The 16,760-nt window shown below is 44.5% G+C and overlaps 1 protein-coding gene across 2 annotated transcripts in view; it reads left to right on the top strand.

Annotated features, from left to right (window-relative positions):
* Positions 1–16,760, top strand: part of LOC139205060 (raftlin) — a 92,862-nt gene that overhangs the window by 28,231 nt on the left and 47,871 nt on the right. For both annotated transcript variants that reach the window (XM_070835143.1, XM_070835142.1), the window contains exon 3: positions 13,851–14,028. In XM_070835143.1, coding sequence (XP_070691244.1) covers positions 13,851–14,028 — 178 coding nt within the window. The remainder of the gene's footprint in view (positions 1–13,850; positions 14,029–16,760) is intronic.

Raw genomic sequence — 16,760 nt, 5'->3', positions numbered from 1 at the left:
CACTAAAACATCCCGAGCCTGTCAGAGAACTTAATCATCGCAGGACCCCATGTTTTAAAATTCAAATTTGCACTCTTTTGCAATGCTAATGGCAGAAAACTCCCCAATCAAGCCAGCACGTCTCGGCAGAAAACGCTTCAAATGTGATTTTCGACAGGAGGCTAATGTCAGGGTGTACTGTACGGAAAAAAGCCTGCAACTTGTAGTTGCAGAGAAGAGGAAGTGGAATTGGTGTGCGGCGCCTGAGCAGCGCGCTGTTGAAAACGCAGCAGTGGAGCCGTCGTGGGCTTTGATCAACAACCTGCTCATTTACCACAGCTTGTCTCTCAAGCGCTGTCTCCAGGCAACTGAGGGCTGTCAGCAGAGGAGGTGGCGTTGAGCGGACAAAACGCACTCTGGAGGCCTCCTGTCAGCCCGAAGTCTGGTGATGGAGGCAATTCCTGAGAGAAAGGGAGAGAGAGAACGAAACAGAGGGAAAAGATACAGACCTTTTTTCTTTCTATATATAAACCTTTTTACTGTCTGAACAAATTACAGGCAGTTTTACCCCATCAAGACATCCGGCGCCTGTTGGTTTAGCCGTGTGCCTTCAAAATACAGTGTTCCAGTCACTTAGCGAGGGGAACAGTAGATGAATTTGGTCTGCTTTTCTCCCCTAGCTCTGGTCGCAGACTGAGAGATGCATTTCTATTTAGAAATTTGCCCTGGCAGCCTTAAGTGTTCTGTCTAGACAATGAGAAAGCAATTGCATTAGCATTTAGCCGACCATCCTATTTGTTTTTATCTTTATTTACCCAGAAAAGCTCTGCTGTGCACTCCTGCTCAGCATCGTCCTTCACACTCGCTCAGTTACAGACATTAAGACCTGGGAGCTGCCCAGTACAGCCACAGTCTGGTGCCAGTCAGCAGCTCCATCTGAGCAGCCGGCCGATAAACACCTTGCTCAAGGGCATCTTAACTGGAGTTGTTGATGGAGCAAAAAAAGCGTGTCTCATTCGCTTCCTGTGTCCAGATTTTCCTCGCTCCCCCGGTCACGAGTTTGCTTTTTGAATTTTTTGCCTCGGGGCAGATGCTCCACCAATTTTCCAGTTACCATTTTCCTCCTCCTGTTTTTTCCACTTTAAAATCCATCCTTTGGTGCCCATTACCCTAATGGCAAGATTTTCTAAGCTGCCAATGTGAGTGTGTGAGCCGTCAACATCACAAAATGCAAAAGCAGGGATTTGTGAGAAGAAAACAAACTTTGTCTTTGATGCATTTTACACTTGTGAAGGAGAGTTTATGCCGCGTTTCCACCGGTGTAAATCTTATGGTTTAGAATTTAGTGGCAGAAAGTAATGGCCTTCAATCTGAAAAAATATATGTATCCAGTTCAAATAGAAACATTATTTGTTTGTTTAAGTGTCTTAATTTAAAGCAATGGTCACAGGAAAGCTGCCTACTGCTACTGTGTACTAACAACTTACAACAAAATCAGGTGTCCATGTCTCTAGTAATGTCAGACTGTCACGACTGATATAAAAATCTAAAGCAGGCTACCCGGAATGATGCATTTTGTTTGTTTTCAGTGTAGCATTCATGGTCGGACCTGTTTAATACAGCTCTTGAGATGCGACCCCTGGCATCAGTTCAGTCCTACATTATTAGTGCAGCAAGTGTCATCATGTCCACTCGCAGCATCTGGGAAGTGAACAGGAGCAGACTGTTCTGCTCTACATGCAGGTGTGATCCCATCGCTCTGAGTGTTACTGTGAGAATGTGAGGCGGGAGAGCGCAGGAGGTGTGAAGGCACAGCCAGAGTGTGTGTCTCAAGCCTGTGTATGTGTGTGTGTGTGTGTGTGTATGTGTGTGTGTGAACTGCAGTCTATAATATACTATTTTTCATTTGAAAAATTGAGACATTTCAGGACAGCCTGCAGAGCGCATAGATTCGAGAACACCGGCCTAGCATTTTAGCATACAGGGAAAACTGAGCTTATGCAAACCAATGATGTAAGCCTGCTCCATCACAGTTGGTGTCTGTTGGCAGAAAAGCCAGTATCACCGGATACAGGTGTATTTATGCTAATTGTGTCAATTTTGGCAACTTTATGGTCATGACATAGTGCTTTGCTTGACGCATCGGTAGCGGCAGCATAGGAATTAACTGCCTGGTAAACACGTGTGATCTGAAATCAAATCACTATTTCACAGACGCTGAAAAACATGCACACGAGCACAGCTGGACAGCTGCGAGGTGGCCGTGGTAACGCTGGAAGAGATGACAGGAAGTGTGAGGGGATAGAACAGAGGCTTATCCAGCTGAGACTCAGCAGAGTAACTGGGCTGTGTCTGTCCATCTCCTTACCATATGTTGGATCTGATGCGTAGTTCCGTTGTGTGCCAAATGAAAGAAGTGGGAAGAAGAAAAGATTCAGCAGTTTTGCTACAGTAAGCATTTCAGAGTGAACGAAGACACTCGTGTGGATCTACTGTTTTTCACACGCTAAAGAGCTTCGTGAGATTTAGCCGGCTTTTAGTGTGGATGAAGTCTGAGGGACCAAACATGCAAGTGAGTGAATGAAGAAGTGTGTGTGTGTGTGTGTGTGTGTGTGTGTGTGTGTGTGTGTGTGTGTGTGTGTGTGTGTGTGTGTGTGTGTGTGTGTGTGTGTGTGTGTGTGTGTGTGTGTGTGTGTGTGTGTGTGTATCAGTGAGTGAGGACGACTGCAGACATTAGGTGAATGTAACAAGTGCGAGTGTGTGTGTGTGTGTGTGTGTGTGTGTGCCAATGAGTGAATAAGTGATTAAGTCAAAGAGAGTGAAGTGAATACAGTAAGTGTGTGTGTGTGTGTGTGTGTGTGTGTAAGAGAGAGAGAGAGAGGGGAAGAGAGGCACCAGCACACCAAGTGACTTTCCCAGTGACTCATTAGGTGGGTAATTAAGGCACAAAGCTTCTGCCCCAGGGCTCCACCGAGCTGCACTCTGAGTCCAGACTGCTAATGACGCCGTGTTGGACCTCCGAGAGATGGAGAGAGAGAGAGAGAGAGAGAGAGAGAGAGAGAGAGAGAGAGAAACCAAGATATAGGCAGAGAGACGTAGATAAAACCACACAGCAGGTGCCCCGACTGCTCCTCACACAGAGAGGTGAAAAGACAGAGCGGTCGATACCGTTCACACGCTGCAGGGATGTAATAAACACACCTAGAGTATGTTTTAAATCTGCAGAATAATATAGAGTCCACTCATCTTTGTAAACTAAACAATGAAATACATCAATCTAAATCTAAATGACAAGTGATGTTGCAGGACGTTAAGGTCCTCCAGACGTGCCACTTGTTGCATTTTTGTATGACCATAGATTGGTGAAAATACAATAAAGCATTGGGTGAATTGCCATGAAATTAGTAGGTATCCAGAGGACTTTTCCCTCTAGCGCCACCATCAGGTCAAATTCTCACTTTGTCCAATACTTCTGATACCTCATCACCTGGTTCTTGTCCGGGTGTTTACACTGCACACTGTGATGTGAAGATTATTTCTTATGGTTTGTATGTTTGTTTGCTTCAAATAAGAAAAAGGAAGCATGTACATGGATGATATCGCTCTTTACAATAAAGATATTTGAAACGGTCTTAATGACATCAGCCTCTGCCGTTCTTCATGTCTGCCGCTAAATTAGCAAGTGTCAGCGTGCTAACACGCTAAACTAATATGGTAAGCATGCCATGTGCTAAAGAGCACCATGTTAGCAGGCCGATGCAACTCAAAGCATCACTGTGCCCAAGTACAGCCTCACAGAGCCACTGGCATGACTGAGTCTTGTGTCTGTGTGCAGATTTTGCAGGGAAATGCATAGTTGATTTATGGCCCAGGGGACACTGCCATTGTTTAATAACAAGAACTGACTCAATCTTGAAATATATATTAAAAAAAAAAGGTTTTGTTTATGCTGGCCAATATTTGACCAGCGGGAGATTGTGATCTTGATCTCACTCAGTTTTTCCATTTCACCATCACACCACCGATACCTTGCTCTGGCTCGCTCCGCTGTGTTGACACGGAGGGGAAGACATGACAGAAAAATACAGAAAATAGACGCTCGCATGTAGAGGCAGAGAAAGAGGTTAAGAGCAGAGGAGACCCTTCAAAGGTTTTGCTCTTCTTTACACAGTGTAGGGAATAGATGGAGGGGGATTTGGAGGTGGGGGTTGGCAGCAGAAATCAGTGGTGGTAAAAGCAAGAGAGAGAGAGAGAGAAGGAGAGTTGAAGAGAATGGGGCAGATACCCCGCAGAGAGCAGGGAGCAGAGGCAGAAAAATAGGCTAAATGTGCAGAGGAGCCTAGCAGAGAAACTTCCCCCTCCTGTAGCAAAGGGGTGAGAGAAATCTGAGCTGAGGGAGAGGAGAGAAAAAAAATTAAAGGAGGTGGCGACTGCGAGGACAGAGGAGTTACTGGCATTTCCATTTTGAGCCTGTATGAAGGCTAATGACTCAAGGCGGGCTGCTGAGACCGAGCGAGGGTACTGCAGGTGGTCCTCACAGGAGTGGAGAGCTCCTGAGGAGACTAAGGCCATTTTAATTGGACACTGAATAACGATATGACTACTTCACAGAGAGAATAGGGGGGTGGTGCTTTCAGTTCCAAAAGGCCAATTACAGCATATTCATGTTGAATTGCTTTTATCAAGACTTTCTGAAGGTAGCGGGAATACACTCTGTGTCCTACCAGAATGATTTCTCTGGAAAAGAAAACAATTAGAAGAAGATAAATATTATAAATAGCCGTCACCGAGTGGTGGTTTTTAGCTACCAGCAGGGATGTGTTGTTTTCATCTCACGCACTTCTGGCACGAGTGTTGGGACGCTCGCGTACGTGCACAAGCACACAGGTGACAAAACACACCTTGCTGCCGACAGCAGAGGAGTGATGCAGATGTATGGCACGCGCAGGTCATCCGACACGCTGTGGTGGATAGAGGCTTTAAGGATGTGCTACTCAATTGTTATATGTTAAAATATGTAATGCACGGTTACTCGCTGTCTTTCAGCTCATTGCTTTGGTTTAACAGCCTAAACTTTACCGTTCTGTTTGACATCAACCCTGAAGCCTGCAGCTGTTTTCAGTCAAAACGCCCTGCGTACACTGGACAAAGCCAAAAGTCAACCTTAGTGGCAGAAGTAGCAGTATAGGACGTACATTTGTCGGGTGGTCAGAAACAATAAGCATCAGTGTTGTGTTAACAGGTGGCCCATTAGTGGCTAAAAAAATCAATTAATATTGCTTTAAGTGGCATAAAGTGCTAAGTGGTTGGCCACAGGGGGGCAAAGGAAGGAACTGTGAAGAACACTTTTATATGGACACCTTCTCAGTTTTGGGGAACGAGCCAAATGGAGCAACATTAGCACTCGATTTGAGCCATCTTTCCGGCCTCCTTGTCACCCAATAATCATTCTGTTCTAGCCCCGTTTTTTTTCTTCACCGGCTCCTGAGAGAAAAATATGTGGCTCTTCAGCTGCTAAATGCTCCACTGTGTTCATCAGCCAGTCGCTAACCGTGTCTGCTGTTCACTGCTGAGCAGGTCGTTGCCTGCTGCCTGCCAAAACAGCAAAGTTGTAGGCAGAAACCCATAAAATGAGCTGACAGAAGCCTCAAGGCACAGATACGTGTCTTAAATGCAGGACTTTATGTTTCAAAATTGTACTCAAGTACAGGACCTGATGTGTCATTGCTGTGTTCCTGAAAGTCATGCTGTGTTGTACCAGAAATAAATACCTCCTGTCCCCAGTGGCACAGCAGCGTTCTCCTCAACTTCTTTTCATCTGAAAGAAAATAAAAACACTCTGTCCTCTGCGATGCTGTGCACCAGTATGAACACATCAGCCGCTAATTAAGCCATTGCTATTAGCAGAAACAAACAATTGTCTAATCGTGATGAGGCGAGGCAATATCAGCGAATGGGAGATGTGGTGGATAGGAGCAGCAAGATCAGAAATCAGCTGCAGCGAGTGGATAATATATGCCGGGCTATTTTCTCTCCTCCATGCAAATGCAGTCGAACCATTTCTCCCAGAGGCAGAACGCGGCGTGTGTGTGTGTGTGTGTGTGTGTGTGCAGAGGCTGGGCGCAGCAATCTTTCAGCTTATTAATTTCATATTTACTCATTTATTTTTAAATGTGTTGAGTGATGGAAATGCGGCAGGCTGCAGCTCAGAGGTGCTTACATGGCAGATGGGTTTAAAAGGGGAAGTGAGCCAGTGTCAGAGGCTTGAATTTCAATTCAAAGTTGTGGCGTCTTATTTCTTTTATTATTTATGGAAAAGAAGAACCATCCATGGAAAGCGTACATGGTGTTTTACTGTGCTCCTGGTTCAACACAAAAGCTACACTTTTGGGCTCAAATGCTCCTGTTCAGAGACAAACCGAGGCAGGGAAAAACCTCTCCAATCTATGTCTTCTGTGCAGTGTTGTGGCATCTGATAAGCCTTCAGACTTATGGATCTGTTTCTAGCTGGACTTCCTGGGTTGTATTTTCTCGTCTCCCCGATACCTGAAGCGACACCTCCCCACCAACACAGACTCTGGCATTGTTTTCAGTCCTAACACAGGTCAAACACAGCTTAAAAGTCCTGGAGATTTATTGTTCAGTGTCTATAATACTGATGATAACAACAAGAAGAAGAATTTCCTTTTTTTTTCATAGTGATATTTCAAAGGTGCTGTTGTATGTCGTGCTCATCTCATCCCTCATTGGGACGAATGTTACTGTGTGTGCATTGGGAGAGCTTGAAGTGACAAATATGGCAAGCGAAGCTTTTGTCTCACTCATAAACCATTCATGGGAGTCGTCCATGTGTTTGTGACAGCTGCTGGTTAGTTGTTAAAGTGTTTCAGCACAAGTCCTCCAGAGATGTTTTCCTAATCCTCCTCCTTCTTCTCTTTTATCTCCTTGGTCTCTTTATTCCCCTTCTTGTCTCCTCTCCGTCTTTCTCATCTCTCTGCCGGTGTTGCTTTCTTCATCTGTTGCTCTCTATGTGAATTAAATGATTTCTTGATTTTATCCAGATATGAGACACGTAGAAATGTGGGCAGCTGCTAATTCCAAATGATGAGTCACTTAAATATGTGTGGCCATGTGTTGAAGGTCAGCATGAGAGAAATAAACTGAGCGGCTGTTTATAATTTACTCTGTTCCTCAGATGACCTGTCTCATGCATGCATATTCACAAGTCATGTTTACATCTTCACTGTGAACCGAATGCAGAGCGAGGCAAGGCTAGTTCACACACTGGCCCTTCCTCCCTCTCTCTCTCTCTCTCTCTCTTTCTCTCTTTGAACAAACACACACACACACAGCCTGTCACTCACTGCTACTAAACTCTTTCCTCACAGTATATCAAAGCTATTTTAATTCCCTTCTGAATTCTTTGTGCCATTTGTTATTTTTTCTTTCTTTGCCGTCCTCTTCCTCTCTCTCTCTCTCTCTCTCTCTCTCTTTTCTCGACCACATTCTCATCCACTTTCCTGGCCATCGGATAATCAAATGGTTCAATCTGAACCGTCGTTACGGAAACACTCCGACCACTTTTCCAAAGCTGTTGATCATATCTCATGATCGTCCTCAGCAGATAGAGTTTGCTCAGTTGCTGTGGAATTGGAAATGTTCAAATTTCCACCTTTTTTTTTCCCTGAGAATTTGAGGGACTTCTAATCCGTATTGGCTCGAAAGCCGCGGTTCAAAGATCACTCTTAACCTTGGAAACGTTGCCATGTCCTGATGAAGATTATGAGATATGAGCAAAAGCTTCAGAACAGCTACTAAAAGGAGCTTGTGGTGAGATCAGACATCAAACCTTCATCTAAATATTGACTTTATAAATAAATCCACTAAGAAAGTCATTATGGGTGTGTCTGAAGTGGGAGAAAGACAGCAGACATCTCAAACTGTGTCACCAGAGTACCGACGGGACAAAATAGACATCACTCTATCAAATCATCTGCATCTGGGAGCTGCAGCATCACCACAGCTGTCAGCATACAGCATCCTCCAGTTTTGGATGCAGCTCCGTGTCCTAGAAATTCACTTTCTATACAACTAATTTGCAGCAGCAAATTATGTCTAGATGGAAACGTAATGCCAACAGAAATAAGTTTTTTATATATGTAATGAGGAAATGTTGTTAAATAACGCACCTGGCAAATTGGAAAAATGTTGATACAGAATGAATCAGTAAAATGTTCTGTGCCAGTGTATTTCATTTGTTTTTCTGTATTTCATTTCAGCCAGAATAATCCAAATGAGAATCTTTTGCTAACCCCAACCAAAGTGCTCTTGTTGCCTAAATGTAACCACAGACACAGAATGGTGTCTGGTGTGACGCTCCTGCAGTTTGCACAGCCGCCATCCACCCTAATATACCTCCCTGCAGTAGTGTTTCATTCAGCCGAAGGAAGGTGTCCGTGAACATAATCCAGGTAGCAACGATTTACATTTAAAGTCAGCAAAACGTAATAAGGAAAGCAAATTAGTTGTATGTAAACATCATTTTTTAGGAGACAGGGTTGCTGGATTCGTGTTGTTTGCTCAGACCTGTGGTGTTCAGGTGATCACTGTAAAACTGCCTTGATAGGAACAACTCCTAACCAAAAGTTACTCTGATCCCTGATCTGCCATCCAGCATGAACAGTGAGCAACTGAGCACGTATCTTTCCATTAAGACACAGCCATCACTCCTTCCTCATCCATCCATACAAACATACACCCCCCCACACACACTTTTTCCCCTCCTCTGTCTTCTATGGCAGTGTCTGTTTGACGGCTGTGCGCTAACACAATTTTCCAGAAAACCAATTTGTTGGTTGTCAGCCAGAAGCCTCTTTTTTTTTCCTCATTATTTGTCACAAAGCGATTTGTTCCTGTGAGTTTAGGGCTCTTCTCTCTTGATGTGTGCAGGAATCTTCTTCCAGGGTAAACAAAACAATGAGATGAAGTAATTGGCTGCCAGTTTTGCCATGTAAGGTTTACCAGATTGCCTGTCTGATCAGCCACAGACTCCTTCAAAGGCCTAAATATTTGCAGTATGAAACATCAACACTGACACTTACACACGGCAGTTGTACGGCAGCTAATTTGCTCTCATCTACGCAAACAAAGAAATTCTCCCTGGATAACACGATTTTAGGGCAGAGGAACCATAGTAAACATCCTTGCAACAGCATGAGATTTAGCACTGGGCAACACTTTGCTGTGGGGACGGGATGATAAATAAAATTTGGTCTGATAAATAAATGTAGAGCCTGTGTATTTAAAGGCCTCTGGATGAGATTATTAGCAGCTCACACAGCGATTAAAGCCAACTTAAGAAGTCGCCAGCGGCTGTGTACCCACTGCCTAATTGAAACCATTTCTTATTTACTCATCTCAACCAAGGGGATCAAGGAGCAAGCAAAGACGGTTTCATTTTCCACTTAATATCTGCCGCCGAGTGAATCGTGCGTGCACACACTATAGCATCCCTCTGGGGAAAGGACAGGGTGTTCATGTCTCACCAAAATGAAGAGAGAAGGAAAGAAGAAACAAAATCACAGATCACAGAAGGATTAATTCCATTTCTAAAGGCAGCCAGCAGTGGAGGACGGGGGGAGAAGGGAGGGAGGAGGAGCAGAGAGAGAGGGGGGGACGGGGGGGGGGGGGGGGGGGCGAATACGTTTCACCCGTTTGCGATGGCGGCCTATTTCTTTGTGTTAATTCCTGCACGCCTTTTAACTTCTAAAGCTCCTGCATTGTGGCGCAGTAGGACAGAGTGTGATTGAGAAATTTGGAGGAGTATTTTTAGCCAAAGCACTCACTTGTCCTGAGGGGACAGCATATGATTTTTCCCCCCTCTTTTTCCTCTTCTGCCTCTTTCGTGGTTTCACAATGAACCTCTGGATTTGTGCCTGGAAGGAAGAGTTGGGATCCGAACTGAATCAGCTCTCTAGCTACATCACAGGAGCTGCCTCCTGATTGGCACTAGCAGGCATGTTCCAGAAATCCCTTTTTCCTCTGTTGCAGCCCTGATGATGTAGTGCAGCATGCTGAAAGCATGCCACATAATTGTGCTACAGCCTTGCACAAAATGGTTGAACATTGTCACACATATGAGCTTTAGCTGAATTTGTGTGCCAGAGGAAGTGTGGTTTGTCAAGGTGTAAAGGGTGGGGGGAGTTACATTCAATGCAAAAGGATTATAACAGCTCAAGGATATTTGAAGGAAAAGTTTGGAAACTGTGCCGTCCAACAGCATAAAGTTGTTCTGGTGCTTTTTAGATTGAACACGACCATTTTTCACCTCTCTTTATTCACTCAAAATGAACGCTGTGTTTTTCTCACCGCAGGCAGCCGTGTACTGACTGTACAGGTACAGCAGCTTAGCCTCTGATCTCAAAACCAGGATTATACCACTTTTTCCACTGTTTTTTTTTTTTTTTCCCTTCCAGACACTTCCTTTTCATCCAATAGCTCTATGTTCATCAATTTGAATCACAAGGCCTCGGATTAGTCCACATTTTTTGCTCGAGCTGGAACCCTTTCAGCTCACGTGGGTGTATCTGTGCCTCATTCTGCGCCGCCCAGGACCAATTTGCAGTTTGCGTCCACTTGCGTGTTTTCATTGACTTTGTATATGTCATCATGCCACCTGTGAGACTTGCTTTGCAGTCTGCACACTTTTTATAAAAAGCATTTGATGAAAACTACCTCCACCACAAAACAAAACATCATGACTTTAAACACACTGGACTCAGCTGGAGTTAGTGAGCGTACAATTTTCTGTCTGTTGGCTTCCAGTAGCCTTGAGCCTGTAAGTGATGAGCAAACAGTATAATTACGCTTCCTCCTCAACAATCAAGACAACAATTGATATTGTGTTTGCCACAATCATACCAAGTGCATGCACAACAAAATGCCTCAGTGGCTTCTTCCATAAATAATGCATGAAATGTAAAGAGGCAATATGAGGAGGCAAATGCCAATGTGGATGTAAGGACATGCACAACGACCAGCAATAGACGGTAGAAAAGCATGTAGATTTATACATTGGCAGCTCGAATAAATCGGTCACAGTCAAACAGATTCACATTTTGCTGTCACAGTGACACAGGGGCTTGTTTGTCTGCACAGGCCAGATGCAATAAATGACACAGATGTTATGCAGAACACATTGCACACATTAACAGGACTTTAACATCCAACAAGCAACGGCACTCAGCATGTGTGAGAACATGCTGTTTGGTGTCAGGAGTTTAAATGTGAGATGAATGACTGACCTTAACTTGGCCCCTCGTGCCCGTGTGTTGCATCGTGGGAAAAACCACTGCACTGATTGTGTGTGACATGAACATATACCTTTGTATTTATTTATACTGGACAATTATACTCACATTTCCTGTAAGGCTGGAAATTGGAGTGCTGACCAATTTCATTCAGGTTTTGCAGGTTTTGCAGGCACTTCCAGACACAGTCAGAAACATTATACACATGCAGTGCATTGTATCTACGGTTGATGGGTTTCAAGTATGTTCAAATTTCTAAATATTGCAAATATTGAGTAATCTGTATCCAAATCCACATTGAGAGTAGCTTTTCTACCCTCGTCATGGGCTATACAATAAGTCTTGTTAGCGTTGCCAACTCTACCCGAGGCACAACACGCCCACTGCTGGCATCCTCTCGCAAGTCTGCTCCACCCATTCTCGCCCTCTCTGTAACCTCCCATTGAACTTCTGTACTTTGACTTTTCCCATGGAGCCGGACCTTTCCGTCTGTATAGTCTCATTGACTCTAATTAGCCAAAGCGGCATTTCCCACGTGTTGTGACAGCTCGTACAGACAACCAGACCTCCTCTCCCCCTCTCCCTCTCCCTCTCTCTCTCCCTCTCTCTGTGGTCTCTCGTTTTGCATCCAGCTCTTTGTCTTGGCGCTCTCCCCCGCGCCCCAGCTGTTTGGCCTACAGTAAATGTCGCCTCGCGCAGCGCGCTGCTGAGATCCCAGCCGTCACACATCCGGGGCCAAGCACCATCTCGATCACGGTCTCTAACTTTCCCTCTCTTCGTCTATGTTTAGACTCTGCTGTTGTTTTTTTCCTCCATCTTTCCTGTCCAGCCTCCTTACTGCTATCAAGCTCTCCATTTTCCTATCTAATTGCTTCCATTCCTGATCCTGAACCTTTCTTCCCTCCTGCACTCATTATCATACATCCTGATTGGCCAGCGTTGCCCGACAGAAGCTGTGTGTGGCTTGTTGTAACACAGCTGGCTGCTCCCTGAACCAGGCCATCACCAGCGGCTGTCTGCTGCACGTTTTCATCCCTCGGGCACGTGGGCGGGGTGGAAGGTGGTGGGTAGGAGAAAATAATGCAGAGAAAAGAGCTTTGCGCAGCAACTCTGTCCCCAGCTTTCTTTTTTTAAACAGCCCGGCCACTCACTGATGGTAGCTCATTAATGTCAGGCCCCTGTCTGCTGTACTTGGACAGTTAAGTTGAGATGAGAGGGAATCAAAGTAAGTGTCAGAATATAGAGAGCCACTGTGATACAGAGTCTAAGCAATCAGCTCTGATTGGATTTTGATCCACTCTTATTAACTCCCAGATTGAGGGGATGGAGTGAAATGCGTGATGCTAATTGGCAAAACAAACCGGGAATGACTCTAAAATCAGCGTTGGTATCTGAATTGCAAATCTTCATATGGCTTTTTTTCTGTAAAGCAATTTGCCATCTTGTCTACTAGTTTGGCGCCTCTTACATTTCTGTTTATTTTGTTGGGAATTATCATTAAAGAGTGTGTGAAGCCAGGCAGGTCTACCTTCATCTGACCTTTTCTACAATGATAAAGACCTCACATATAAATTAAATGGAAGAAATCAAACAGAAACTAACTGCAGTCGAGAACTGTAGCAGAAAATATCTCACAGGTATTCCTTCTCAGGATACTTTACAATCACCTGAGACTGAATGCACTGGACGCTTGTAGCTGCTCTACCAACTCAGCTGATGTAATCATCATCATCTAATCATCTAATGTAAATTTAGGTGCAACAGGAAAGAAAACACAAATTCAGATGCTGGTAGAACGGAAGTAAAGGGCCTTCAGAACATCTAGTGGACAGATGGGGAATGATTAAGTCTGGAAAGGTCCGTGAAGCCCGTTGTTAGAGAAACGTTTTGAGGCTAAAGGAGTAGAAAAGCTGACAGGGCAAGTGACATCATGACAGTAAATTGACCATTTAAATGCTCTCTGTTGTCATTTGGAAGATTCATTCTGCAGGAAACTGAGTTTAACTTTGTTCTAAAAATGCAAACGTGTTGTTTTCCTGAGATGAATCTGCTGTTACAATACCAGTGATCGCTTTGGAGAGTCTGTCTTTGTTTAGAATAAACAGAAGAATAAAAGCATAATGAACATGACAAGTGACAGACAAGCAATACAGGGAACTCCATCCTTAAGGGTCACAGGGGGGTTGGAGCCAGTCCCAGCTGACAGTGGGTGAGAGGTGGGGTACAATCACAGGGCTGACACATACAGAAAGAGAACCATTCACACTCACACTCACGGGCAATTTAGAATAACCAGAAAGGATCAAACAAACAGTGCTAACCACTGCACCACCGTGCTACACAATACAAAGAACTCAAATCCCATTAACAGGAACCCAAAGTCACAGTCCCACTTGCTCTGTTTGATTAGCAAGAAACTGTTAACTCCCCCCAGGAAGGTCAAAAGCAGCAAAGATGTGTCCAAACAAACCTCGCAAAATTCAAAGATTAGCTTTTCAGTGACTTCACATCGAAGCTGTTTGGTCTCACACAGGCTCTCCCTGTTTGTTTGGTGTCTCTCAGGTGGGACGTCCACGCTGCGTCTCTCGTCGGTTCGGGAGCTGCCGGACCAGCTGCAGGAGCTTTACCAGCAGGGCTTCGTTCTGGCATCCGTTCACCCGTTCATCCACCCCTGTGGTCCAGAGTCCAACAGCCCACAGCATCAGCTCTACCGCGCCATACTGGTCCGACTCAATGACGGGTAAGAGTCACGAACATGAACATGAGAGAGGTTTTTGAGTATTAAGGGTGTAATTATCGGACTTGGGGATACATTAATGAAGGAGAAGAGGGTCAAGACAGTCTCCACCCTGCCAAAGCTAATGGAAACTCAAACATCCACCTACAGGTTCTGCAATTCAACAATTCAGTCATTAGCACCAATGGCCTTCTTCCAGTTTTATTATCCAGTGACATAATGTATGCAAAAGTATCATTACGAAAATATTTCCATAATGTGGTGTGCTCAAGGAAGATTAAAGTCATGCACAGTGTTATTGTGCATGTTGGTACTTAGGGTTAATTGTTTTTGTCTCCTACAGGCATTTACTGAAAAATACGCGAGTTTATAAAAAGAAATAAAAGATACATTTTCATTCTGAGAAATGCACAGATAAGTATGTGCATTGCTTACAATTTTGCCAAGTCCACAGGTTAAAAAGAGTCTTTTTACAGGAATCAGTCACATTATCACGAGAGCGGTGAAAGGTTGCGATGATTAAAGGGAGAGGGCCCTTATTAATTATTTTACTGCACAAAGGCAGAGGGCTGGCCCTGCAGAAATCATCTTTCAGAGAACTCAGACTATTTAGCTACACCCCCGGGAATAAGACCTTTGTTATCACAAAATAATGTAGCCATTATAGTCACTTAAGAAATGTTGAGATTACTAATGAACCTTAATTAGTGTCATTATGCAGAAAAACACTTGATGGGAATCAGATTGTGCTTTATGTTGAGCAGCACAAAAATGGTATGCTGGCTGGCTGCTACGTGACATTAATGTTTTTCAAATGATGATGAATGTTTGCAGCTACTTTTTATGTTTCAGAATTTATTTTTTTTTACGTCAGTGATGTAGAATACATGCAAGCAGGGCGATTTCCACAGCGACTCATGTTGCATTTCATATCAGCCGTGCAACCTTTCTGTGCCGTTCCTACACCATCACAAGCATCGCAACATCTGCTTGTGGCTCAGCAAGCTGTCGTGTGGGCAGCTGTATTTGGACATGAGTCAGCAACAATCTCAATTCTCTATCTCCAGTCCCTTTCAGTGCTCAGGCCAAAACCAGCTGCATGGCCCAAAGTCACCGCTGCCCCCTACATCTGCCCTCCAGGCCTGTGCCCGAGTCCCTCTGTCCGGGGAACTGTGGGGGTGGGTGCCAGGGAGCGGCTCCAAGGGTGGCTGAAGGGCATGTAGGGGCAGCGGTGGAGGGTGGAGAGTGGAGGTTGCTTTTTGTCTTGTCGGAATCCTTGTAAAAAAAAATCACTTTCTCTTGACTTCAGCAGAAAAAGTGCTTTCGCTTTTGGGAAAATCCATCCTGGGTTTTGAATGGATCTGACAGCCAAGGGGTCACGAAACCTGATCAGCTTATTCAGGACCACGTACTGTAAAGTCAGTTCAAGTCAAAACATGACAATCAAAAAGGCTGAAGCGATGAGGAGTAGTTCTTTTTTCCTGGCAGCAGTGACAAGCAGACAGCCCCAGTGGCTGCTCTGTCTGCCTCTGAACCCCAGCAAACATCCAGACCTGTTTACCGAAACGCTGTTCCCTGGCTGCAGGGCATGGATGTGTGTTTGAGGGTGTGTGTGTGTGTGTGTGTGTGTGTGTGTGTGTGTCTGCTGTAAGTGGGTGAGTGTGTGCGGGAGTGTCCTGACCCTTTCTGCAAAGACATGCAGGTCAGCTTAATTGAGACTCTAAATTGCCTGTAGGTGTGTGTGTGAGTGTGAATGGCTGTTTGTCTCCTTGTGTCAGCCCTGTGATTGACAAGCGACATGTCCAGGGTGTATCCCGCCCCTTGCCCACCGTCAGCTGTCACCCCCATCGCCACCCCCACCCCCTGCGACCCTCTACGGATAAGCGATAACGGATGGATGTATTCTAACTTTTGCTGCATTTGTGTTTGTCTTTGTGCCTACAAAGTGTGTGTGTGTGTGTGTGTGTGTGTGTGTCATTGTATAAGATAAATCTCCTTGGTCTCTGCTGTTCCTGAGCAGATTCCTCCATCGATTCCTCACAGCTCAAAACACATTTCTGAACACAGACAAGCCATTTCTGTAATTTCTTCACTGCTGAGCATAATGCATAATGTTACTAATCTACATTGACACCTCAGTCATTTAGCTAAAGCTCTCACCCACAGCGACAATACAATAACTGCAGAAAACCAATACCCGATATTACGAGCAACCGAGAGTCAGGAGTGTAATAATCAGAGCTGCTGTGCCCTGACAGTTCTGCTGCGACCGCAGACTGATCATGTAAGAAAAATGAAAGACATAGAGAAAACACTGAGGAGAGCCTTACTGTGGAAGGATGTTTCCTGCGGTTGCTTCCAGAATTTCCAAAATTAATGAAGGATCAGGGATGTGATTCAGAGGGGAGATGCGGGAATGACCGCAGGGAATTTGGTGAAAAACAAAAAATTTTAAATAGCGTAAAATAAGATGAAACTTTGTTAATCCTCACGGGAAGAGGCAAGTTTAACAGAAAACCTAAGGATTCATTGTAGAGGAAGAAACTTATAATACATGCAAAGCAAGAAATAAACAAAAACATAAAAGATAAAAGCAGTAAGAATAATACAATCAAAAAGTAATAAATTAGAAGGGAAGCAATTAATTGGTTTGTGCAAATGTTTGCTGACGATAATTTAAATTCTTAGGTGAGAGTGTGCGGAAATTGTGTCCTGAGGAAAAACTGTTTTCAAGT

The sequence above is a fragment of the Pempheris klunzingeri genome, chromosome 8, assembly GCF_042242105.1.
Source record: "Pempheris klunzingeri isolate RE-2024b chromosome 8, fPemKlu1.hap1, whole genome shotgun sequence".
Taxonomy (NCBI): domain Eukaryota; kingdom Metazoa; phylum Chordata; class Actinopteri; order Acropomatiformes; family Pempheridae; genus Pempheris; species Pempheris klunzingeri.
The sequence above is the reverse complement of the archived record's forward strand: the minus strand, read 5'-3'. Positions and strand labels throughout refer to the sequence as shown.